We start from the raw sequence: 25365 nt of genomic DNA on the forward strand, positions 1-25365 counted from the left end.
GGCTGAAGATCCGGGAGGAGCTGAACAGGGTCAGTTTGCCCCAAGTGGCACAATTTGCCCAACACCAAAGTGCATGTGGTCAGGCATGTGTGCTGAGGCATAAATCTCTAGCACAAATTTGTGCTGATGCTACTTGAGCTGCTGCAAATGCACATGCCTGCATGCGTGGACATGCACAATGTGTGCCTCTCATCCCAATGCTGACAATCAACTGATTCTCCTGAGCAGGACCTAGGCAGCCCCCTGGAACCTGGTCAGGGGTTGCCCTGCTGTCTATGCTGACAACTGCTGATTGTTGCCATTGAGATGTAGGCTCTCTGGGACCCAGCATCTCAAAGAGCTTATCCCTGAAGCTCCCTTGCCCTGCAGTCCCTGATCTTTAAGGCTCTTTAGGGTGACAGGTCCTGATGAGCCTCAGGGCATGGGACAGCTCTAGGGTCTCAGGCATGGACCTCCCTGTCTGATCCTTGGCATCAGGCTGGTATCAGGCTTGGTTCCAAATAGCAGAGCATCAGGATCTGGCACAGGGTAGCCCCAGGTCTTGGACAAAGCCATCCTCTGTCCAATTGGCAGGATCAGGTGGGACAGCTGCTTTATCCCTTGAGGCAGCCCCAGGTCTCAGGTCCAGGGCACCAGGTGCTTCTTTAAATGCATGTGCAGCTGGGGATGGGGGAGCCTCTCCCATCTGTATTACACATGCCCTCATCCCCAGCTACATTGTGGGGGCCATAATGAGCTCAACTTAGGGGATCCTCTTCCCCATATTGGGTTTACAGCACCCAGGAAAAAATGGGGGTGGGGCTTTCAGCTGGGGCTTCCAGGTGCACTCCTCCTTTTTTTTAATTCTTGGGTGCCTGTGAAACCAGTACATGGCTGGCGAGTGGGGCTCTCCTGGCTCCAGCTGCTGCTTCCATGTGAGTGGTGGATGCAACTGGGGAACAGGAGTTTCTGGCTCCCTAGCTGCATGATGTAGGACTCCCCTTGGTGGCAGCCACAATAGGAGTTGGAGGAATTTGATGCCCTTTGCCAGAATCACATGACTGGTTATGCATTTCTGGCATGGCAAGTTGTGTGATTTGGGGAATGGGGCATAACATTCCTCAGACCCCAACCACACTCGTGCCTTAACATCTGCCAGCAGTCTGATTCCCCCCGCTCCCCCCCGGTAAATGAACTACACCATTAGCTAATATCAGCAAATTTGACTTTTTTGATTAAAGGTATTATTTCTCCAATTTCTCCAGTGACTCATCAGCAGAGCCAGAAGATTCTTCGAACCTCCACTGCCCTGAAGCTATGGAATGGGAATCTATACAATGCACTACTTGCCTTACTGGTGCAGCATAAGGGGACCAGAAATGTGAACCCATAGTGAAAGAATAACCCAGAGGAACACGAAAAATGTAAAATACACTGTTCCAGAGAAAACTTTGTTTTCATAACAGAAGTGACAGTGACATTTTCAGCAGCAGCCAAAGATCTATTTAAACATCAGTACAAACTCATCTGCAGAAAAATGATGTATAACACAGGTGAAATGCAGGCCAAAGACTATTTTTAATAATGTTGATTTAGCATTGTGTCCTCTTACCATGCTGGCTGGCCCCAGCATCCTACCAATTTTTTGTGCTGTAATCCTGTCGGAACTCTTTCCATGTGGTTCCATCATCACTGAACACAGGGCCTTGAGGGGTCGGTCACCTTTCCTCTAAGTTGCTAGCAGGGACAGAGCTGGAGAGGGAGGTGTGTGTTGGGGAGAGGGAGGGGGAGCTGGAGTGGGGGAAACATGCATGTGCACACATATTCCTGGAACACTTGTTCCCTGCACCTAAGTTGCTGTGCTTAAAAGAAAGTTTGTCATAGACAGTCCTGTTCTCTGCCTAGGTGAATATTTTGTTTGACAATTCAAGCACTGAGCTCTCTATTAATTATCCTAACTCTTGTATTTATGTCTGTAGTGTCTTTTGCTGCAAATTACAAGTACAAATGAATTACATGCACAGGCAGTACACAATCATCGAAATGGCTTTGTCCTCCAAGTGACAGCAAGCTCTGATGATGCATTAGAAAAACTTATCATGAGCACAAGGTGCTACAGCAATCATTCTTCAAAAGGCAACAGATGCTCAAGAGAGAGATTTGGATATTTTTAAATATAAATGAATGACACAGAACCAGATTCACAGGGGAGAATGTTACCATAAACCAACCCTTCTCAAGTCATCTCTCCAGTACTGCCTGCATTAGACAACCCTGGGCTTACTAGTGTAGGACTCCTGCCATTTAATCTCAGCTAGGTATTTTCTTCTAGGGAAAGAGGAACCCCTGCAGTTTTCACCCCCCTGCGGTGTAACACATAGATGTGACATGAGTTTTGCTTTCAAGAATTTGGGGTGCATTTCCCCCATACTCCTGCACCTATCTTCTTGAAACTTAGCAGGCTTCATGCTCTCATCAGAGGCTATCATCCCTGCAAGTTTCATTCAAATCAGACAAAAAACAACAAAGTTATAGATATTTCCTTGATTCCCCATTATACCTTATGGCCTGATCTCTGAAGTGGCTCCAATGCTTTTCCAAAGCAGTTCAGAAGCTCCAAACCGCTTCAGAAAGCCTAAAGAAGCCAGCACTTCGATCCAAACATGCTGCTTTGGACACCAAAGTGTCTGAAGCTTCTCTGGATCTGAAGCATGGTCCGAAGTCTCACACAGCCCTAATCCCTGTCCTGCCTCCATGTCTATAGGAAATTCACTGTAACAGGTATGTCCTTGTTCTGATTAGGATGTGAAATGTTTACATTACTGTCTGTGGGGGGGGGGGTTTATATCCATTGAAAAACAAATGTTGAACTTAACTCTTATGCCTTCTTCTGTTATCATTTGAATACTTTTCTAGGTGATTTCTTCTAGGTTATCTCTCAGCTATTCACCTGACTTTGCACACTGTCCCATATTGATCTGAATCAAAGTGCCAAATATATGCACTGACACACTTTCCTGCCAAAAAAACCCTTTATCATTTCTTCTGTTTTAAAAGCATCATACACTTGAAAAAAAAAATCACATTTTTCTGCCCTTCGAAAAGCTATTGCTGCTAGGAATATTATAGATTCCAGAAACAGATTCACGGAGAGAATACAAATCTCTGTTTTCCTGAAAATTGTTTACTTTGAGCTTTCTGAAGCAGGAACTGTGCTATATGTATGTCTGTACACTGCCTAGCCTGATATAACCTTGGCCGATGCCCCTTGGAACTGTGCAAGACAAACAACATCACAACAACCATAATAGGAAATATTCAGGGTATTTTGTGTTTTTCTCCGTCCATTTAGCAAATTAGGGTTCATCCCCAGTACAGCCACAACTGTGATTGTGTAACTAGCTAAAGTCATGTTCACTCTAACCAATTAGAAGTAAGATGTATTTGCATCTGAGCTGCAGCTTTTCTGCCATCAGAGCTGTATTCACTCATCCACATCTCCCTTGCTATTGCATACCAAGGAAAACCTTCCCACACAAGAAATTCCTGTCCAGAACAGCATTCTATCCTTTTATTCTTCTGTGAAATATGAAACACCATAACCAGAAGGAAATATGGCTACATCCTGCTTGACCCCAAACAACTTTGAGGTAAACAGATTCTTCCAACTTTTCTCTAAGCCTAACCTGCATAAAATGAACTATGCCAGACAAGAGATTTTATTGCACCTTTAACTCTCCTATGAAATATGAACTTTTATTTCTACCCAGGAGAACTTTTACAATCTTCTCTCCTATGCCTGAAGAAGGGTGTTTGTGCCCGAAAGCTTGCAATTAAAGACATTTTGTTGGCAAAAATCTAGTTGGTCTAATAAAAGATATCACCTCTACAACAAGTTCTTGTTCCTTTTACCTCTAGACCAGTACAGCTACAACCTGGATACCTGACTCAAGGAAAATCTACCATTTGCCTCAGTAAGGACTTAGGGAAAGGTGGTTCCTGGCTATTGATAAAGGTGAGAGGTGTATTATTTATAAAATAACTTATATGTACACGGCTCCTTTCTGCTGAAAGCATTTCTCAAACTGAGGGCCAGCTCCAATATGCAAAACTCTCAGTGAAGTCAGCAGGAACTTTGACCAAGCAAGGTACCCCATCAGTGAACTATAGCCACCACAGGGGAGGAGTGTGGGAGCTTTTTAAGGGGGCTACATGACTGTTCAAGATTGGAAGTGAGACAGAACATTGATGAAGGGAGAGGAAGGTCTGTGAGGGGAGGTCACATCTTTGTGCAGTCTCTCCTAGGAACAGGTCCATGAAAAGCTATCACATCACCTCACCTATCTCCATTCTATAACTGGATTGCCACGTGCACCCCCTACGTACAGCCAATACTTCATTGCATAGGCCTGAACACCCCTCTCTCCTTTTTTAACGGCCTTGATGTTCCACTAATCAATCTCTTTTTTCTTCTGCCACCCTGCTGTTCTTTAGCTGCTGCCTCACTGCCCTGCAGACTCTGCTTAACTCATTAAAAACAGTAACTCCAGGGCGGAAATAACTTGGGAAATGATTTGGAAATGAGCTGCCTCACTTTCCCCAGAGCCTGATGAAGGGCCTTTGAGCCTGAAAACTTGCAGAAAAGGATTTTTTTTTTGGCCATTGCCCAGTTGGTCTACTGAAAGGTCCCATTTCAGAACCGAGACTTCTAGATTTGTGCATTTCGTGCATCCTGAGCACTGTTACTCTGGCTTCCAATCACACTTGCCTCTTGTGGGGGGTCTGCAAAGAAAATTAGGCAGCCCATTAGCTAGCTGCCCTAATAAACTCAGAGACACCCCCCTCCCCACATAATTTTCTTTCAAATCTTACAGGGGAGCTTTGGTTTCATGGGGGGCGGGGGAGGGCTCAAGCCTTTCTTTTACTGGCAGGGACCCTACGTCCTAGAAGGGCTGAAGGGAAGGTGCGAAGGCGAGCAGTGCGGCCCACCTGGCAGCCTGGGGCGGGCGGGCGGGGCGGGGCGAGGGGCGGGGCCGGCGGCGGGCGGCTACCTGCCCCGCGGGAGGCGGAGCCGCGGGACAAAGTCAACTCGGGGAAGTTTGCGGGCGGGGAGCGGCTGGCGGGCCCGGGCAGGAGCATGGCTCTGAGCAAGGGGCTGCGGCTGCTGTGGAAGCGGGAGCCGGTGCCCAGCGCCCTGCTGGAGGCGCGGAGCCGCCCCGACTGCCTGCTGCTGGAGGCCGGCACGCTGGCCGCGCTGGGTGAGGCGCGGGGTGAGGCGCGGGGGGCGGGCGGCGGAGCTCGGCCCGGGCCCCTGCGGGGTGGGCGGGAGGGCGGGGGAGAAGGAGAGCGGGTGCAGCCCGCCGCCAGTGGGGCTGGGAGCAGAAAGCAGAGCGGGTGGGGAGCAGAAAGCGGAGGAGCAGGCCGGCCAGGGAGTGCAGGGGCGGGAGCGGAGCAAGAGGTACGGTAGGAAGAAGCAAGCGGAGCAGCAGAGCAAGCAAGGAGAATAGTAGCGGGAGCAGAGCAGCAAACAGGGTGGGGAGCGGAAAGCAGAGGAGGAGACCCGCCAGGGAGAAGGGGGGTGGGAGCAAAGCTGTAGATAGGGAGGGGGGAAGTAGAGAGCAGAGCAGGAGACCAGGCAGGGAGAACAGGGGTGAGAGCAGAGCAGGAAATAGGGAGGGGAGCAGACTGGCCAGGGAGAACAGCCCGGGGACCAGAGAGGGGGCCAGCAGAAAGCAAAGCATCAGACTGGCCTGGAGTTGGGGCAAAGCAGCAGATAGGGCAGGGAGTAGAGAGCAGAGCAGCAGACCAGGCAGGGAGAACAGAGGTGGGAGAAAAAAGCCAAGTAGCCAATCATGCAGGGAGCACAGGCATAGAAGCAGAGAGCAAAGCAACAGACTGGACAGGGAGCGCAGGGCAGGGAGCTGGAAGCAAAGCAGGAGGTCAGGTAGAGAGCAGAGCAGCAGGTCAGGCAGGGAAGTGGATCGGAGTGGCGCTCAAGGAGGGTGCAGGGCCTATTTGTGGCACATCTGCCAGAAAAGACTGCCCAAAGCAGTGGTTGCCCTGGGGCTTGGTAGAAAATCCCTCATGGTGGGAGGGCACTGCTGCACCTGTACTTGACTTCTTCATTTCTGCGGCTTTCTTTCCTCCATTGTGGCTGCATCCTAAGCCAGAGGTGGGAGAGCTGTTGTAAGGCCTACCTGCAGATGGACCATCTTGCCTTCTGTGCAGGGCTACCGCTGGTGGGAGATTTCAAGGGGAAGAAAAAAACAAAAAGTAGGTTCCAGAATAAAGGGCCTGCGTCCTGGTGTACACTGGGGAGGTAGGCTTTATGAAGCTGTATGTGACGCTCCAGTACCAGCTGAAAGCAGAGATTGTTTTGGTACAGTACATTGATAAACAAATAGCAAGCCCCACTCTGAGCCACAGTGGTGTATCTATTTGCATCATATGTTGTTGCAGCAGTGTAAGTATCCTTGATGTGGACAGGCCCCCCAGTCTCATCTAGAGGTAGAGCAGCAACGAACATATCTGTATTTAAGTTCTGTGTATGTTAAATGTCAAAACTTACATTAAAACCTATGTTAAGGGTGAAAACTGGTCATGAAAAAGTCATTGAACACTTGGAGAGTTAAGTTTCATTACTAACTTTAACATAACCAAGATGGTAATAAACAAAATCCAACATTTGTGCATCAAGGCTATTACTAGTAGTTACACTTTTAAGTGTGTAAGAGTTGTTTAGTCTGTCCATGCCAGGAATATAGGCATATTTGGAGTCCACTGTCTTCAGTATGATTCTGCCTGGGCATTGCAAGCAGTCTGCAGATTCAGAGCAGCTCAGAGGAAGGGGACCTTAAATTTTAAAATCTTTAGAGTCAGAACTGTGTGTATTTTGTGCTTTCTGCAGCTTCAGTGGCATTTTCAGCATTTGAAAAATAATAGCCTGATTTTACTGTAATATTAGTTCTTCAGTCTAAGATGCTGATTACCCATGAATAACTGATTATCAGCAGTTATCCACTTATGCTTTTCATGACATGTATTTTTCATGTCACATAGAGAACCAGTAAAGGATGATCTTCAATATTTATAATGAAGAATATGTATATGTGTATGTATGTATATATGTGTGCATACTGTATACATTATATATTATATATGTAATATACACTCAGATTGTCATTTATATCCTGAATCCAAATTGTAGGCACTCTGGCTTGTTACTAGACAATTCTGTGTTTGTACAAAAAATGCTTAATTATGTAATATCTTACTACAAAAATTCAGTGCACTTGCTATATACAAATTATGTGATTATGAACAAAAATAATAAAAGATTTTTGCTTTGCACACTTACACCTGCTCATTGTCAAAGTAGAATAGTGTAAAATTGGAAAGTTGATCCTCTCTATCTCTTGTTGAGATGTGGAAAGCTGAAGTGTCAGATGCTTTTGTAAGCATCAGCTGGTTTGAGAGGTCCTGTGACAAGCATCTTTTCAGCTAATTATCAGGAACAAATTCCATTGTGATTTTTAGTTGCATGTACATTTGGAAATCCCTGTGTTTTAAATGATAAATTAGCGAAAGTGTTTTGTGCCAAATCAAAGGGGCTGTAGCAGCGCTTCTTACTAATAGGACTGTAGTGATAGATTTCACTGTACATATAAACAACCACACAGTGTTTGGAGTGTGACTAAGTTTATGTTGCAACCATTAAGAGTTTTAACTTTATATGCAACAAACAGAGCTGATTAAGAGAAAAAGAAAATCTCTGGAAAATGTTAGACTTTTTAGTTATATAGTATTTCAGAAGAAAATGAAAAATATTTAGATTTTGAAATACTGCTGAAGTCCCTTTTGAGAGTTGTAGTTTGACTCAAAGTTATGCTCCCATTCTGCTTGATAATGGGGGGAATTCCCAGTTAGACTGTATCTCCCAAAATGCACCAGGGTCTCCAGTGTTTTGATAAAGAGATGTGATGTATCTTGAGATGTGTCCTGGGAGATAAATTTAAATTGAACAATTAGGCTCACTAAGGAAAATAGGGCATAAGGAGGAATCTAAATTTCAGTTTCTATCATACATTATGCCAGGAAACTGTAGCTGAAATATTTCATTTTTTGACTGGTTTTCCTCTTTTTTTTTTTTTTTTAATGAAAAATCTAAAGCTTAGGCAGCAAGCAGACACTTCTCATGAAAAAAAAACTTCATTTTGTTGGAAAGTTGCTGATCAGCGCCACACAGTTTTTATTGGCTTGCTGTAGCACATACTGGAATATTTACATCACAGGATTCTTCATCTTTACATGATCCATTTCTGGTGGAGTTCATTGGGAAAATTTGCTATATAACATCGGATGTCAGTGTTCAGTAAAGGAATTTTTTTTTCTAGTGCTTATCTGCTTTCAATTAACTGATATTTCAATGCAATGTATTAAAAACAGAAAAATAAATTAAAATTTGGGGACACTAGATGCATTGGCCCATATTCTTGTCTTAGGTCCTGATCCAAAGCCCAATGAAGTCTATAGAATGTCTTCCATTGGCATTTATAGGTGTTGAATCAAGTACTTGGTTTTGCTGGAGCGTATCCAGAGCAACTTCATTGAAGTCCATGTACAATAGTGTAACTGAAAGCAGAATTTGACTGACTGACAATATAAAATTATACATTGAATAGTCTGTATAAGAAGTCATTGGAAAGGTTATTTTAAAGACATGGAAACTTAAAAACAACCTTCTTCCACAAAGCAAAATGTGTTGTGGTTAGAAGCAACATTTGAGATTACTGTAATTAAAAATGATAAAATAAGAATGTGCTTTTTCATGTCGACTTTCTGAATTTAGCAGTAGCTTGTTGCAGCTGGCATTATTCTCTATTTTAGCATGTTCAAAACTTTGAAGAGCTGTATACCTTGCTTTAGGAAAACAAATTCACTTAGGTCCTATCCTGCAATCTCACAGTCGTTCACATAAATACACCTTTTATTCCCTTCGTTTATATTAGTTTTTCAGGCCTGGAGACTTTTGAGAGAGCCGGTTTACCCAGTAGAGCCAGTTTAATTAGTATCCCCTGTTATCTTTATGAGTGTTCTCACACAGGAAGAAAACCTTAACAATAGGCAATTGTGACAGTAAAAGCACAGGAATTGGCAGGGGATTCAGGGACAGATGTACTCCCTTTAACAATCTTCATTCATTAAAAAATTGACTACATGTCAGCATAACTGTTCTGTTTGCTGATCTTTTTGTGGGGGTTTCAATTTATAATCTTAAGGCTTTGTTAGTTTTGGTTTGGTTATTTAATTTTCCTACATGTAAAGGAAATTTTCAGAAAGCACCATACACATGGAACAAAGGTTCTGCAACCTCACTTCATAACTGCTTAAACACCCATTGACAACACACAGAAGAAAAACATACACCTGCAGCACTCCAGTTGTGTAACTCTTGTTTAGTACTAGCTCATGTAAGTACATTTATAAGGAACTGTTTGCTAAAAATGTATAAAACAAATTTAAATCTCTAATTTTATTTACATTTTTTGTATAGTTTGTCCTCAAGAACCAGTCTCATGAGCCACACAATTTTTTTTGAGTTTGGTTGCTTTCATCTTCTTGATGCACAAAGAGAGGCCAAAAAATATTTTTTTAAATGATAGAAGCATATACAGTTTCCCCTCCCTGCCATCCACCTCACGGAGAATGCAATTAGAGCAAACATGGGAAAGGAGATTTTGCAAACAAGTTTTTTAAAACAAGAAGTTTAAAAGCTGAAGTTGATCTATGCCCACTTTTTCAGCTTGTAAATTTTTAACTACCACACTACGTTAGATTTTGTAAAAAACTGTAGATAATGTTACAAACAAAGGGTTTTATACTTTTTCCTTCAGGCCTCTAAGTGGATCAGATTTCAGTCCTCCTTTCTTTCTGTAGTTCAAAAGTATTATATGTCATGCAATAATTTTATCATATTTCTGCCTAAAAAGTACCTTAAGAAGGAGTTAATTTTGGCAATACATATTAGTAATAGGAAAGATAGTAGGGTTGGTGTAGTTTCCCAGGAGAGCAGCAAAACGCCAAAGAAAGTCAGGGTAAAGAGTAAATGTTGCGGGGGGGTGGGTGGGAAAAGGTTAGCAATAGAAATTCATTTGGGATTGCTGAAACAACTTACCTCTCCCTCAGAGCAATGCCATTCAAATGCTCACACATTTATGATTAGTATGAAATAATGTTTGTACAGTATGCAATAAGGACTCCATATCTGATCAAACAGATTTGTTTTAAGGGTGTAATAGAATTTCATTTTCATTGTGGTCTTATTATAGGATGATGCTAAAGTTTTTCAGAGCAATAACCGTATTTTGCAAGATGACGACTTGTTAATGGCAGTCCTACAGCTCCAGTCCCAATGGCCACATCTACATGAGATGCTGGCTGGCTTTTTTCCTTTTTTATTTTTTTTTCTTTCTTTAAACTACTAAATGACTGTTCAGTAACTGGAGTTACTGCACAGTTGCACCTACGAATGGCTGTTTCGTGATGCTAGCTGCACAGTGGCTTGTGAACTGCTGTGCAGTAGCATTGCATCACGTTTCCTGCTATGCGACACTGCTATGTAGTAATCACAGGCTATTGCGCAGTCAACTTCTTGTGTAAATGCGGCCAATAAGAATAATGTCAACAGCAGCCATTTTGAAAGAGAACAGTTTGTCACAGAATTCCCTGTAAGAGAACATAATTTGTTATATCATGAAGTACTGAAAAAGAAACTTCCTCCATTAGGAAGAACAATGCATTAATTAACTGCTAATTAAGAAAAACTTATGCGTGTGCTTCAGTGTTGGAAGCACATGCATAATTATTTAGCTGTGTTTTTCAGAGGGGTCTCTTTGAAATGATGTCTCTGTGCTTCCTCCAATAGTAAAGGTACAAGCCATTTTTAGATCAGAGCTGAAAAGTACAAGCCCAACACCCGGTACGTCTGAGAGACAAAAAAACTCGGACAAGTATAGCAACAGGAGGGGAGAACCATTCCATCCCAGCTGCATGCACCAACCAAGACCAAAAGCATGGGAACTACCCAGAGTATAGCACAGGCATTACTATAGCTAGATCATCCCTGATCAATGCTTATCCAACCTCTTCTTGAATACCTCTAGTGATGGAGAGTCCACAACTTCCCTAGGCAGTCTCTGCCACTCCCTTGCTTTTTATCAGTGAAGAAGGGTTTTTTTTTAAAACTGATATCCACTCTAAACTTGCTTTGCTGCAACTTCAAGTCATTGGTCCATGTCCTGCTCTCTGCACCTAGAGAGAAAAGGCATTCTCCCTTGTCTTTATTGGAGCCTATTTGGAGACTGCTACCATGCCCCCTCTTAAGTGCCTTTTCCATAAGTTGAATATACATGCCTGTTTTGTTTAACCTCTCCTCTTATGGCTTGCCTTCTAAGCCCTATATCATTTTTTGTCGTCCACCTTTGGATCCTCTCTGGCTTCTTCATGTGCTTTTTAAAATGCGGCACCCCAAACTGTACACAATGCTTCAGATCAGTGTTTCTCAACCTTTATCTACCCATTTGAAAAGATCCATGGCCTGTCCTGACCCACACCCCTCTGACCCTGCTGATGCCTGCCCCCCAGGCCATGTTGATGTCCCTCACTCATGACCCACAGCCCCCCTGCCAGAGGGGCCCCCGACTGCCCCCATTCTGCTTGGGCCAGACTGTGGTGGCTGCAGTGGCTCTGGCTCATGTGGGCAGCAGTGGAGCGAATCGAGCCCTGGCGCTGGCTAGAGGGAGGAGGAGGTGAGGCTTGTGGCACCCCCACTGGGCTGCACCCCGCCCTGAGCAATGTCTCCTGGCTGTCCTGCCCCTGTGAACATAGGTACCAGCCCCAGTGCTTCCAGCCCACTTCCTCCCTGTCCTCTTCCCCCCTGGAAGGGGCAGATGCCTTCCCGTCACCCCTCTGCCTTGCCACAGCTCACAACCCTTTGAAATATTCTTGCAACCCACTTTTGGGTCATGACCCACAGGTTGAGAAATGCTGCTCTAGTTGAGGCCTAACCAGTGCTAAGTCAAGAGGCGCTATCGCCTTCTGTGTCTTGCACCTATTGCTTCTATTGCTGCTGCCCAAAATCACATTTGCCTTTTTTGTGGCTGCATCACATGGTTGTGACCAGGTTTTCTATGATTAAAAAAAAATCCTCAATTTTCAGATATAAAAAGGTAACTATATATGTGTGTGTGTATAAAAAATATTTATTTGTGGCATTTCATTTTAATCACAGAAAAATATGGGTCCCTGCTGTTCACTCATGCTGAGTCTGTGATTCACCAGAACTCCTAGAACTTTTCCCATAGTTGTTATCATCCATTTTGTATTTGTGTTTTGGATTATTCTTCCTGAGGTGTAGCACCTTGGATTTATCCGCAGTTAATTTCATCCAGCTAGCTCCAGCCCACCTTTCCAATCTGTCAAAATCCTTTTGAATTATGCTCCCTTCATCCAGGGTGTTCACAGTCCTTCCCAGTTCTTGTTTTCCCCCTGCTTTAGCTGTGGCAGATTGGGGTGCCATCTTTGTGGCTGTGTGACAGCATTACCTGTGTAGTTTTATTAACAGGTTAGACGATCATTTACTTGGGATATTTTGGATAGTGGTAATCCTGCCTCAGCCGGGTGTTGGACTGTATGACGTGCAAGATCCCTTCCAGCCCTATTTTTCTATTGTTTTCTGATTCTAAGGAACAGTCAGTTGGCTGTCCCCGACCCAAAGAGCCTTACATTTATCATATATTGGTACAGTGCTTTGTGCAAGGGGATCCCAGTTTATTTGTGGTCTTCAGTCACAACTTCAGGAATAATAAAGATACATGTATACATTTTGTATACATGTATACATTTGCTATTTTAACTTAGTTTTGTAATTGCCTATATAAACATAGAAAATTGACCCTTTGCATTGTTCCATCCTTGTAGGATAACTTGCTGAAGCATGAAATTCAGTGGACAGCAGTCAAATTTTTTTGCAGATATTTGTTGTCAGTTTGACTGCTGTGCATTGAATGGCATACTATTTTGAACATGTTTATATCTACTGACCAACAGAAATAAACCTCACAATGTGACTAATTTTCTTCCATGCAGGCACATTTATTTGGTATTATTTATATACCAAAATTCTGTTTGCTGGCTTAACACTGTGTTTACATTCTTAAACATCAAGTTTTCTGTTTATTTTTAAATGTGTTACATACTGAACATCAGCGTGCTGCATTGTGGAAAACAATTATTGAAAAGCATATATAGTGAAGGGAGAAGGTACAGTAGTGATCGCTGATGAGTACACACCATAGTTATCCTCTGCTAGGATACTGTTTATGTTAATTCTGTATAAATTGTGCCTGCTGGGCATAGACAGTAAGTTAGATATTAAAATAATATCTATGGTGGCACAAGGAGCCATATCAAGATACATCACCTGTGATCATGGTGGCTGAGTTAGAATTTCTGTTATTACATAGTGCTGGTTTTAAGTCTCTGGAGAACTTAGGGCAGGTTCTTGCTATTTATGCTACGGTGACAGTATCTGATGTAGTAAGCTCAGGCTCAGGAAAGATAATTCCATGCCTCTCTGATTTAGTTAGTCTGTAACAGTAGTTATCAATCTTGTTAGACTCAAGGCATCTCTTGGAAAATGCCGGGTCTCAGTTTTCAATCATTTTTTTGATTAGTGGGGGGGGGGAATGATTTTTGTTTCAAGAACTCAAAAAGACAACAGGTCAGAATGTTTATGAGGTGCAAATCTACCCTGCCTTCTGCCTGACTTTAGACTAATATGGCTAGCTCCCTCTTTCGACATATAGACAAAGCCAGGCTTGGAGTGTTAACAAAGAAAATATAACAGGTTTGTGTGAACTTAAGTTTAAGAACATCATCAGCTTGCCAGAGACTGGATGTTTCTAATCTAATACTGAAAGCCCTAACTCTGAACTAACCTCTCTGAAATGCCATTCTCAAAGCTTTTCTTGAGTCTGGCTTCTAGAAAATTGGGAAATAAATTTATTTTGTTTATTTACCAGTCTACCACAGGGGCCAGCAACCTACAGCCCATGAGCTGGACCTGGCCAACGGTGCAGTAGGGGTAAGCAGTGGGGGTACCATCTGCCCACCCTGCTTCACCACCTTGCTTCATTTTTTCCAAAGTGCTGCTGCCACAGCTCTTTGCTCTATATCTCTCTCATACCCCCCTTGCAGCTGCCTTTCTCTTGCTGCCAGATTTGTCACTCTTGGCAGTTGGCGGTGACAGGAATTGGTGGTGAGGGATAAGGGGTGGCAGCAGTGGTGACTGCAGTAAGGGGGCATGAGAGTGAGAGAGCAGCCCACGGCGCACAGCAGGGAGGGCTTGGGGTGGCAGCAGGTGGCTTGGATCGAAGGCAGTGACTGGGTTGCAAATGGGGCCCTGCCTTTGGACCCAGCTGCTGTATTTCAGCTTGCTGCTTCTTAAACTTTTCAACCCGTGTCCTACCACACTAACGGTAACCCTGACCCCAAAAAACATGTGACAGATTTACATATTGCCTGACTTGTATGATATTACAGACTATATTCTGATAGCAGATGTATGTTGCTTCTTTAGGCAGTAGGGAAACCTCAGATAGTGAGATAAAACTGTTGTCCCTACCATCATGTTAAAACTTGGTCCAACTGCCCTACATATACCCTTGAAGGAATAAAAAAACTTGTATAAAGGGCTGTGCTTTCTGACACCTAAATTGGGCACTATTACATGAAGATGTAATTTAGAGAAAACTTGTGATTCATAAGTGTCTTTTTGATTGTTAAGATGCCTGAGTTTTGATGATGCTTATGATTATTCTCTGAAATAGTATATTATATTTGGGGTCCCTTTCCACTGGATTTATTAAAGGTTAATTGCATTGTTTCAGGTTACAAAGCTTGTGGCTTTGCTGGGGTTAAATCTTGAGGAAAGAGACAATCTGATATATAATTTAGATCCAGAGCTTCTAAATATTTGATGGTAAGAAACATTCTTTGCAGATCAGTAAACTCATTAAGAACACAGAATAAAGTTATGCCAATTAGTGCAGAAGGAGACCTAATTAACACTCGTGGGTAGTTTCTGGGCTTGCCAGTTACAAAAAGTATGGTCTGGTTCCTCTGTTATTTAATAATAAACACATGCAATATGTAATTGAAAACTACCACTTGCTTACTCATCCAAATGAGTTGAAAGCTTCCTGGGCCAGTTCCATCCACTTCTGTGGCCTCTAAGCTTCCATTAAAAAATATATATATTTCTAATCCTTCTGGTTGAACAGAGAAGTTTTCAAATGTGAACAGAGAGTAACCCCATGCAACACTGTCTCCTGTTTGCAAGCAGACAGCTCTTAGTTTTTTGGTAGCTCTGAGCTTCTGTAAGTTGCAATAAAGTACAAATGGATTCCTGAGAACTCTGTGGGCATCACTGAAACTCGCAGGTTAGGTGTAGGGACCTACAAAATTTGAGATTTCATGATTTTCATGGAAACAATGAAATTGGTAAGTCCCCTGCAAAAAAACATGGGGATGGTGAAAAGGTACAAAAATTGCCACCGGGTGGGGAAAAAAATAAAAAAGAGTGCTACAAAAACAAGAATGGGTGTGAAGCCCTGGCATCCTTGTCACAGAGTGGCATGCTGCATGTGCTGGCTCTGCCATGGGAGGGCCCTGGGAGGCACAGCAGGATGCTGGGCACAGTGAGGTTGCGGGCATTCTTAAGACATTTTTTAAATTATTTTCCTTGATGGGCTAGGTTAACTGGTTAGGTCAAGGTTAATTTGAAAGACCTAGCCTGTTGTAACGTGGCTATGGAGTCCTGGTTCTGAGGGAGAGGAGAGCTCCAAATACTGGATGCAAGCAGGAGAATTAATTGAAGCCAGGAAGACTGAACATCTCAGAGTTTATTGGGGAATGGTGCTGGACTAGCAGTCATAGTGAATTGGCACTGAATTTGATACATTTGGTTAAGAAGATTGAATTAATTGAGTACTTTATTTATTCATTTATTCATTCATGTGAGTCTGTGAATTGATTAGCGCTCCATGAGTTTGAGAATAATGGACTGAGTTAGTTTAGCAAAACCCATATAATACCTAGGCAAGGCTAGCCATATTCAAACGCCCTCCAAAACTGTTACCAGAACCCTAGAGTGGCTTACGGGTCTGACACCCCCCCCCACACACACACACACATTCACTATTTATGCAGCTGCACCCAGCTTAATTGACGGCCTGCGGTGGCTCATCAGCACTTCCAAAAACAAACGAGCAAGCATGCCACATCAAGTGATTGTGGGCTTGAACATCACATCCTACCATGCCTTACTGCTGGTGCAGGGGGAGTCCTGGGATCATGATCCTAGGCTTCCCTTTGCTCCAGCAAGTAGCAAGCACCAGCAGCTGACAGGGCTCTCAGCCACAAGAGTGTGCACCTAGCCACACATTCCTTGCTTTATGATGTCATTAATTGCTATAACATTTGGCTGGGTTACAACTTTTCATAGATTTCATAGACATTAGGGCTGGAAGGGACCTCGGGAGATCATCGAGTCCAGCCCCCTGCCCAAAGGGCAGGAAGTCAGCTAGGGTCATAGGATCCCAGCAAGATAAGCATCCAATTTACTCTTGAAGGTGTTCAATGTAGGTGCTTGAACCACCTCCGCTGGCAGACTGTTCCAGACCTTGAGGGCTCGGACAGTAAAGAATTTCTTCCTTATGTCCAGCCTGAAACGGTCTTGCAGGAGTTTGTGACCGTTCGACCTCGTCATCCCTTGGGGCGCTCTGGTGAACAGACGTTCCCCCAGATCCTGGTGGTCACCCCTGATAAACTTATAGGTGGCCATCAGATCACCCCTGAGCCTATGCTTTTCCAGGCTAAAGAGTCCCATGGCTCTCAGCCTGTCATCGTAAGATCTGTTTTCCTGACCTCTGATCATGCGCGTGGCTCTCCTCTGGACTCTCTCAAGCTTCTCCACATCCTTTTTGAATTGTGGAGCCCAAAACTGGACGCAGTACTCCAGCTGCAGCCTCACCAAGGCCGAGTACAAGGGGAGAATGACGTCCCGGGATTTGCTCGAGAAGCATCTATGGATGCAAGCCAGCGTTTTGGTCGCTTTACTAGCCGCAGCATTGCATTGCAGGCTCATGTTCATCTTGTGGTCAATGATGACCCCTAAGTCTCTTTCTTCTGTAGTGCTAACCAACGTAGCACTGCCGAGCCTATAAGGGTGCTGCAGGTTTTTCCTCCCAAGGTGGAGAACCTTGCATTTTTTGGTGTTAAACACCATGAGGTTCTCGTCTGCCCATTTGCTGAGCTTGTCCAGGTCAGCCTGGATCACCCGCCTATCTTCTGGCATGGATGCTTTGCCCCAAAGTTTGGTGTCATCGGCGAACTTGGCCAGTCCACTCCTGACTCCAGTGTCCACATCGTTAATGAAGATGTTGAACAGTATGGGTCCCAGGACAGAGCCTTGAGGGACCCCACTGGTCACAGGGCACCATGATGAGTGACTGCCATCAATCACAACCCTCTGGGTCTGACCACGGAGCCAATTTTCCAGCCAGCGGATCGTGGTGGAGCCAAGGCCACAACTGGGCAGTTTGGCCAAGAGGTGAGCATGGGATACCAGATCAAAAGCTTTTTTGAAGTCAAGATATATGACATCAATCTCTTCTCCCTTGTCCAGGTGATAGGTCACCTGGTCATAGAAGGAAATGAGATTGGTCAAACAAAACCTACCTGCAACAAACCCATGCTGGCTATCCCTTAGGTTGTTAGCCTGGGCCAGTCCCTCAAGGATGGCCTCCTTAATAAACTTTTCTAAGATCGTCCTCAGGATAGAAGTCAGGCTAATGGGCCTGTAGTTAGCCGGATCCACTCTCCTCCCTTTCTTGAAGATCGGCACCACACTGGCCTTCTTCCAGTCTTCGGGCACTACACCAGAGTGCCAGGAGTTTTCAAAGATCCGTGCCAGGGGCTGGGCTATGACGCTTGCCAGCTCCTTGAGTACCCTGTGGTGCAGATTGTCAGGGCCGGCTGACTTGAAGGTATCCAGCTTCTCAAGGTGTTCCTTCACGAGGTCAGCATTTATGGAGGGTAGGGGATCCCCCTCACCCAGATTTCCCTGTCCCATAGCAGGCATGGGCATCCCGTGTGACTGATGAAAGACTGATGCAAAGTACCTATTTAATAGGTTGGCTTTTTCCTGGGGTCAGTTGTCAGTTGCCCCATCTGGTTTAGCAGGGGTCCAACATTGCCCTTGCTTTTCGTCCGGCTCCCCACATATCTGAAAAAGGACTTTTTGTTGTCCTTGATGCCTGAAGCTAGTTGGAGTTCAGTTGCAGCCTTGGCTTTCCTGGTTTGCTCCCTGCAGGACCGGACCAGCGCGGAGTAATCCTCTTTGGAGGTGAATCCCGTCCTCCATCCTTTGTAGGCTTTCCTTTTTAGCCACAGTAGGTCCGCTAGGTCTCTGGAGAGCCAGGGGGGCTGCTGTGCCTTCTTGCTGCCTTTCCTCCGTGTTGGAATAGATTTAGCTTGTGCACTGAGGATCGCTTCCTTGAGAAGCAACCACTCTTCTTGAACTCCCAACTCCCTGGGGTCATGGTCCCTGAGGGCCTGACCGACTAGCCTCTTGAGCTTATCAAAGTCGGCTTTTCTGAAGTCAAGGACTTCTGTGTTGCTGACTGACTTGCCAGCTTTATGGCAGATGGTGAAGGTGATCAGCTCGTGGTTGCTGTCACCCAACTTCCCATCAATCACTAGGTCACCGATTAGGTCATCCCCTGTAGCCAGTACCAGGTCAAGCAGCGCTTTGCCTCTCGTTGCCCCATAGACTTCTTGAGTCAGGTAGAGGTCATCCACGCACGAGAGAAAGCTTTGCGCCTGCTCAGATTTAGCTGAGTGATCTTCCCACGAGATGTCCGGGTAATTGAAGTCACCCATGACAACCAAGGTCCTGGAGCAAGCGGCCTCAGTCAGTTCCCGGGCGAACTCCTGGTCAAGCTCGGGACTTTGAGTGGGAGGTCTGTAGTAGACTCCCACCGTTGTGTCCCCTGTGCCGAATTCCCCACGAATTTTTACCCAGAGTGTCTCTAGCTGTCCATGCCGGTCGCCAACATCAGCTTGCAGGGACATGTAGCTTTCCTTCACATAGAGAGCTACACCCCTGCCCCTTTTGTCAACACGATCCCTCCTGTATAGGGTATAGCCCTCTATACCCGTGGTTCAGTCATGGGTGGAGTCCCACCAGGTCTCCGTTATCCCAATGACATCATATTTCTTTGCACTGAGCAGGAAGCCGAGCTCGTCCTGCTTGTTGCCCAGGCTCCTGGCATTAGTGTACAGGCAGGCAAGTGTGCCCTTGGGGGCTTGTGCCTTGCCCACAGATTGTGCCAGGGCTGGGGCAGGGGTGGGCTCCCTTAAGTGCCCCCTTAAGTGCCTTGGTCTGCTGGCTTTGCAAGGGTCGCTCAGCGGGCCAGCAGGGGCAGTAGTCCTCCCATCCCCCAGCGGGCTTAGTTTAAAGCCGGGTGGAGCAGGTCAGCCAGCCTGGCTGAGAAGAGCCTCCTCCCCAGGGGAGAGAGGTGGAGGCCATCTCTTCCCAGCAGCTCGCTGCCTCTCTCTCCAAAGAGCGGGCTGTGGTCATGGAAGCCAAAGCCTTCCTGATAACACCAGCGCCGCAGTCTTTGGTTCACTGCGTGGATCCTCCTCTCCCTCCTCAGCCCATAGCCCGAGACTGGGAGGATCGATGAAAACACCACCTGAGCTCCCAGAACCCTAAGCCCCACTCCCAAATCCCTGTTGCGCCTCATGACTTGGCTGGGGGTGCTCCAAGCCGTGTCATTGGTGCCCACATGAATAAGGAGCATGGGGTAGTGGTCTGTGGGCCGGAGGAGCTGCGGGATCCTCTCCGCAATGTCTCGGATACGGGCCCCCGGGAAGCAGCAGACTTCCCAGGCTAAGGGGTCGGGGCGGCAGATTGCCCCCTCAGTCCCCCGCAGGATGGAGTCTCCCACAACAAACACCTTACGCTTTGTCTTGGGGAGAGCGGGGGCAGTAGCTGCAGTCGAGCCTGGGTTGCCTGCAGGAGCTGGCAACTGTGTGGGCTCTGCTGGGGCTGCAAGAGGTGCGAACCTGTTGCTAAGCTCCGGCGGGGCAGGGGCCTTGGTGCGGTGGGCCTTGAGGCCCTTGACCACCTTGGTCCATGCCCCTGACTGGGCAGAGCGGGAGGTCCCAGAGTCCTCCTTAGTCATGGAGGGAGACGGATTAACATGTCTTAAGTGTTACATGTGGCAGGGACCACATATATCAAGCTGATTTTATGCTGTTGCTCATTGGAAAAGCTCTTAGCATTTTGGACCTCTTTATCTGATCAAATAATATGGCAAATATGTTGTTTGACAAATATTTGTTTAGTTTCTCAACCTTTTTGGACTCACAACACCCTTCATTCCACTCAAGCATCCCTCCATAACTTCTGTGAATTGAATGGCACTCCATTTCAAGAAGTTATGTATATTTTACAGCGCTTACCTCCTTGCAGAGGGGCTAGGCAGTGGGGATGGGGGATCATTCAGGTAGGTTCAAGCCTGAGCCTGTGTTTATCTGCTTATCTCTTCACACCTTGCTTAGTATCTCCCAACACCTCCCAGCCCCTTTCAAATGATCTGGGGGCACCACCTCCCTGGCTATGAATTACTGGTTTAAAAGAAGACTGGGTAGATTTGCACTGTATAGACTAACCAAAGAGTGAGTGAGTGTATGCTGTGTGTCCTTTCACAGCAGCTAATGAAGTGAGCTTTCATTAAGCTTTTGTGAGCTGAAGCTCACTTCATTAGATGTAAAAGGGCATGCAAAAACCAGAGTATAAGAAGGAGAGAGAAATTGGAATACAGAAGACAAGGGAGAGGGAGAGAGAGAGAGAAAAATATTGTTTTTCAAATATGGGTGAAACTTGTAAAATCATATATTTGCTACTAGTAATCCAGTCCTAGTACTAAGTTATATTTCTGTTATTAGGTGGGGTGGTGTTGGAGTGGTGAAGGGTTCATTTTTATGTAAGTCTGTATTCAAGGAGGAGCTGGTAGGTGGTTGTTGTCCATGGACAGTTCTCAAGTACTCTAACTAAAGGAAAGAATGGAGGCTAGAAGGCTTTGAAGGCATCACATGGTTTAGTAAAAGAAAAAAAAGTGGTATTTAAAAGTTGCTCTCAAGTCAAAAATAACAGACGGCAAGGATAGATGACCTTTCCTCTGTTATTCCACGATACCATCATGTTTTACAATTAAATTCAATTCTGTTTAACTGAATTGCATTCTCCATAGTTTTCTTTCCACGACTACTACTTCCTTCTTGCTCTTCATACAGTTTATATGCAGTAGGCTCCTGCTATACATTTGACTTAAAGTTGGATAATAACCAGCTATAGAGTTGTTTTTCAAGCGCTAACTCTATAACTGGTTGGCTCTTTTTATAGCTGGATGGACATTTTTATGGTGTAATAGTTACTTTGCAGGTGTGACCAGTCTAAATTTATTGTGTGATTAACCAGTTAATTACATATATGTTGTATATATAGTCACAGATCACCATCTTTGAATCTCTGGGGAGGAGCAGGACTTCCGCGGCCCCTCTGTTAATCAGAATGATTGGGGGGGGGATGCTGATGCATTCCACTGTGAAAATGGCTACCAGCGCCATGCTTGGAGTGCAAAAATCAGCTGCCCTGAATTTGGCAGTTCCCTAGTGATAGGATCTGATGTGAGCATAACATGTAGCAGGACCCATAGAAAAGTTGGTCTTACTTTTATTTACAGTTTGTACATTGGTTCTAGTTCTAATGTCCTGGCATGAGTTGCAGACTTCTGGGAAATGTTTAAATGCAGATACAGACACCTGCTTTTTTAACATGTATTTGAATTTAATTAGAATTTTCTTATAAATGTTGCGCCTAAACTACCCTTTACTATTGTTCTTTGGTACCCAAGCATGATGTCTATCCTGTTATATATCCAGACATCCAGCACGGATATTGCCTAAACATAGTGGTTGGAGACCTTTTCCCCACTGTGACAATCATGTTGAAAAAAGCAGGTCAAAGTCTGGCTCTGACAGAATTCCTCCTAGTGCTTCCTCAGGGGCAGAGGGAGCATATCCATTCCACACTCCTTCTGGGGTATTGCATGTTACTTCTTACACCAGGGGTGGGCAAAATATAGCCCACGGGCCAGATGCAGCCCGCCAAGCACTTCCCTCTGGCCCACGGAGCCCCTTCAAAACCCATATAATGGAGGCTGCCTCTCTAAAAGCCTCCAACAGCACTAGCCGCCAGCTGCAGCGCCTCAGGCTGTTTCCTTGGGTTCTGGTTACGAGGCAGCCAACCCTGAGCTCAGCCTGACCTAGCTGGCCCTGCCCTGCCCCGTCCCACCCCGGCTCAGGTCACGTTTGCAGCTTGAGAGGGGCTGGGGGGCTGGGCCAGAACCTGTGACACCGGTGAGGGGAAACTGTCTGGGCCAGCTTCTGCCTCCTGTGCGGGACTGGAAAAGGCTCTGCCCTACATGTAAGCCCAGGAAAGTGGTGGCTGGGCAGGCTTTCCCCGTGCCGTGCTGTGCTGCTCGGGCTGTGCAGGGTTAGGCTGGGCAGCACAGGGCGGGGGGAAGCAGCAGCTGGGCCGCAGCCCCGGCCCAGTCAGCACCAGGGAGGAGATCCTGGACTAAGCAATTACTTGAACTATCAGCTCTGTTGTTGTGAGTTGATAGCCCAGTACAAAGGGGCTGGCTCCTATAGACCTTACCGCAATACAAATAGTAAATAATGAGGTGTTGGCACAAGATCTTGTACAACCTATTCTGTTTTAAGTGTAAAGCCTTAGGCCTGAAAAAACAGGCATGTGAATACCTGTAGTATGCATTTACCACCTCAGTGCAAACAGTGTTTATTAACTACAGGAACAGCTTACTAGAAGCTTTTTGCACATCAGGCTCCTTATCTTGCTTCTCTGAGTTATGCCTCTAATGGCAGCCTTGAAAGTGACAGGCCATACTCAGTTACCGCATAGGCAGCGAGGCTGAAAAGTGCTATGCACTTAGAGGGGGGGGGTTAAGCACTTTGTCCAGCATGCAATTGCTTGCAATTTAAGCAGTAAGTAACAAATGGGGACTGGCGCTGTGTACAGTTAAGTGAATTGCCCACTTACCCAGTATTCATGCAAGTGGAAAACACTGTATTCCCTGTTGCTGCTTCCTTACAAACATGTGGGGTCTAGTCCTGCGCGGCATCTCCAGAAGGTGAGTCACAGAAGATGCACCCCAGGCAAGGAGGAAGGGCAGTGAAGAATGTATACCTTATTTCTGCTTCCTGGATTTGGGGATTTTCCTGGGGACAAAATGAATAATAGCATAAGCTGAAGCAGCTCTCATGTGGTAAAATGCATGGCCCACCCCAGGATACTTTTGGTTTGTCACACAAAGTATAACCCCCAGAAAGTCATTCAGTAGACATACTTACCTGGCCTGTATAACCCCTGCATTGAGGGCTGTGAAGGGAGGAGCATTGTATTAAGAACATTAGAAGTGCTATACGGGCCCAGACCAATGGTCCATCCAGCCCAGTGACAGAAGTAGATGGTGAGCACTGAATTGGATATCTCTAGAATAATCTCTCCCCTGTTCAATACTCCCCCTGGCATCCACCATTATTGGTTTAGAAATGCCAGAGGAAACATCTCCAACTGTTCTGTTCAGTAGCCATTAACAGATCTACCATCCATGAGTTTATTCGGTCCCTTTTTGAACCAGGCTGTGTTGTCTGCCTCCTCCACCTACTGTGGCAATGAATTCCACAAGTTAATTATGTATTGCATAAAAAAATACTTTCTCTTGTTGTTTCAAACCTTTTTCCTACGAATTTCAATGGGTGCTCCTTAGTTCTAGTATTCTGTGACTTTGGTAAATAATAGTTCCTTGTTCATGTGGTCCTTCATGATTGTGTAGACCTCTATTATACCCGCCCTCAGCCTTCTCCTTTCCAAACTTGAAGAGTCCTAGCCTTTTAGTCTCTTCTGATGTGGCAATTGCTTCATGCCCCTGATCACTTTGGCTGCCCTTCTCTGTACCTTTTCTAATTCTACTTTTTGAGATGTGGGGACCAGAACTGCACACAATATTCAAGACATGGATGAATCATGGATTTGTATAATGGCATGATAATGTTCTCCATTTTGTTTTCAGTCCCATTCTTAATGATGTCTAACATTTTATTGGCTTTTTTGGTCACCACCGCACATTGAGCTGATTTTTTTAGAGAACTATCTACAATGACTCCAAGGTCTCTTTTATGAGTCATAATGGCTAGCTTGGAACCCAGCTTTGTGTATGTAAAGTTTAGGTTATTTTTCCTCAGGTGCATTACCTTGCATTTGTTGACACTGATGTTTATCTGCCATTTTTTGTCCACTGACTTGGCTTGGTGAGATCTTTCTGCAGCTCCTCTCCATCAGCTTGGGATTTGACTACCTGGAATAATTTGGCATTATCTGCAAATTTGGAGATTTTACTGTGAGCCCCCATTTCCAGATCACTGATGGAAAATGTTGAATAAAAGAGGGCCGAGTATAACTTACAATACTCGCTGTGCCAGGAGTTGGCAACCTGTGGGCCACATGCCAGGTACAGCCTGCAGAACCATCAGATCCAACCTGCAGGGGGGTTTGGTGGTGTTTTGTAGTAGGGGGGAAATTGCCCACACTGCCCTGCAGCCAGGCAACAGGGAGCTTGGCCTGTGCCATGCTGCAGCTGGGGTATCAGGGAGAAGTGGTGGTGGTGGCAATGTCCTAGCACCACCCTGCCTTGTACCTGAGCTGGGCCTTTCCAACCCGCTGCCAGAAAATGTTGGTGACCCCTGTTGTAATTCTGCTGGGAGGATATATCTTCTGCCAGCCCTTTTACAGATGCTTTAATGACTTCTGTATACTGCTGGAACAGCATATATGGACCAGACCAGGGGAGAAATTAATCTCTGCAGTCTCTGCAACTTGCTTATAAGAGAAGAATTGCTTCGGGACACTGCTAAACCAAGAGTGGATGCGCAGGAATATCATATGATGCATCTTGAATCTTCTCTCTATCATAGGTCCCAGAAGCCTTTTGTCTATAATTAACTCTGATGTGGCGTGGCACAGTCTGCCTACAATACTGCTTTCCCCTCATTTTCATTAACTTGGTTAGCTAAGGTCTGGTCTACAGGATTTCATAGATTTCATAGACACCAGGGCTGGAAGGGACCTCAGGAGATCATCGAGTCCAGCCCCTTGCCCAAAGGGCAGGAAGTCAG

At 45.4% G+C, this 25365-nt stretch overlaps 1 protein-coding gene across 2 annotated transcripts in view; it reads left to right on the forward strand.

The window, feature by feature from the left end:
• The first annotated feature begins 5028 nt into the window (after positions 1-5028).
• SYNJ2 (synaptojanin 2) overlaps positions 5029-25365 on the forward strand; it is a 117426-nt gene continuing 97089 nt past the window's right edge. For both annotated transcript variants that reach the window (XM_090042043.1, XM_090042053.1), the window contains exon 1: positions 5029-5237. In XM_090042043.1, the coding sequence (XP_089898169.1) occupies positions 5117-5237 (121 nt within the window). In that variant the 5' untranslated portion in view covers positions 5029-5116. The remainder of the gene's footprint in view (positions 5238-25365) is intronic.

This window comes from Crocodylus siamensis, chromosome 1, assembly GCF_052110815.1.
Source record: "Crocodylus siamensis isolate JL-2025a chromosome 1, ASM5211081v1, whole genome shotgun sequence".
In the NCBI taxonomy this organism is placed as follows: domain Eukaryota; kingdom Metazoa; phylum Chordata; order Crocodylia; family Crocodylidae; genus Crocodylus; species Crocodylus siamensis.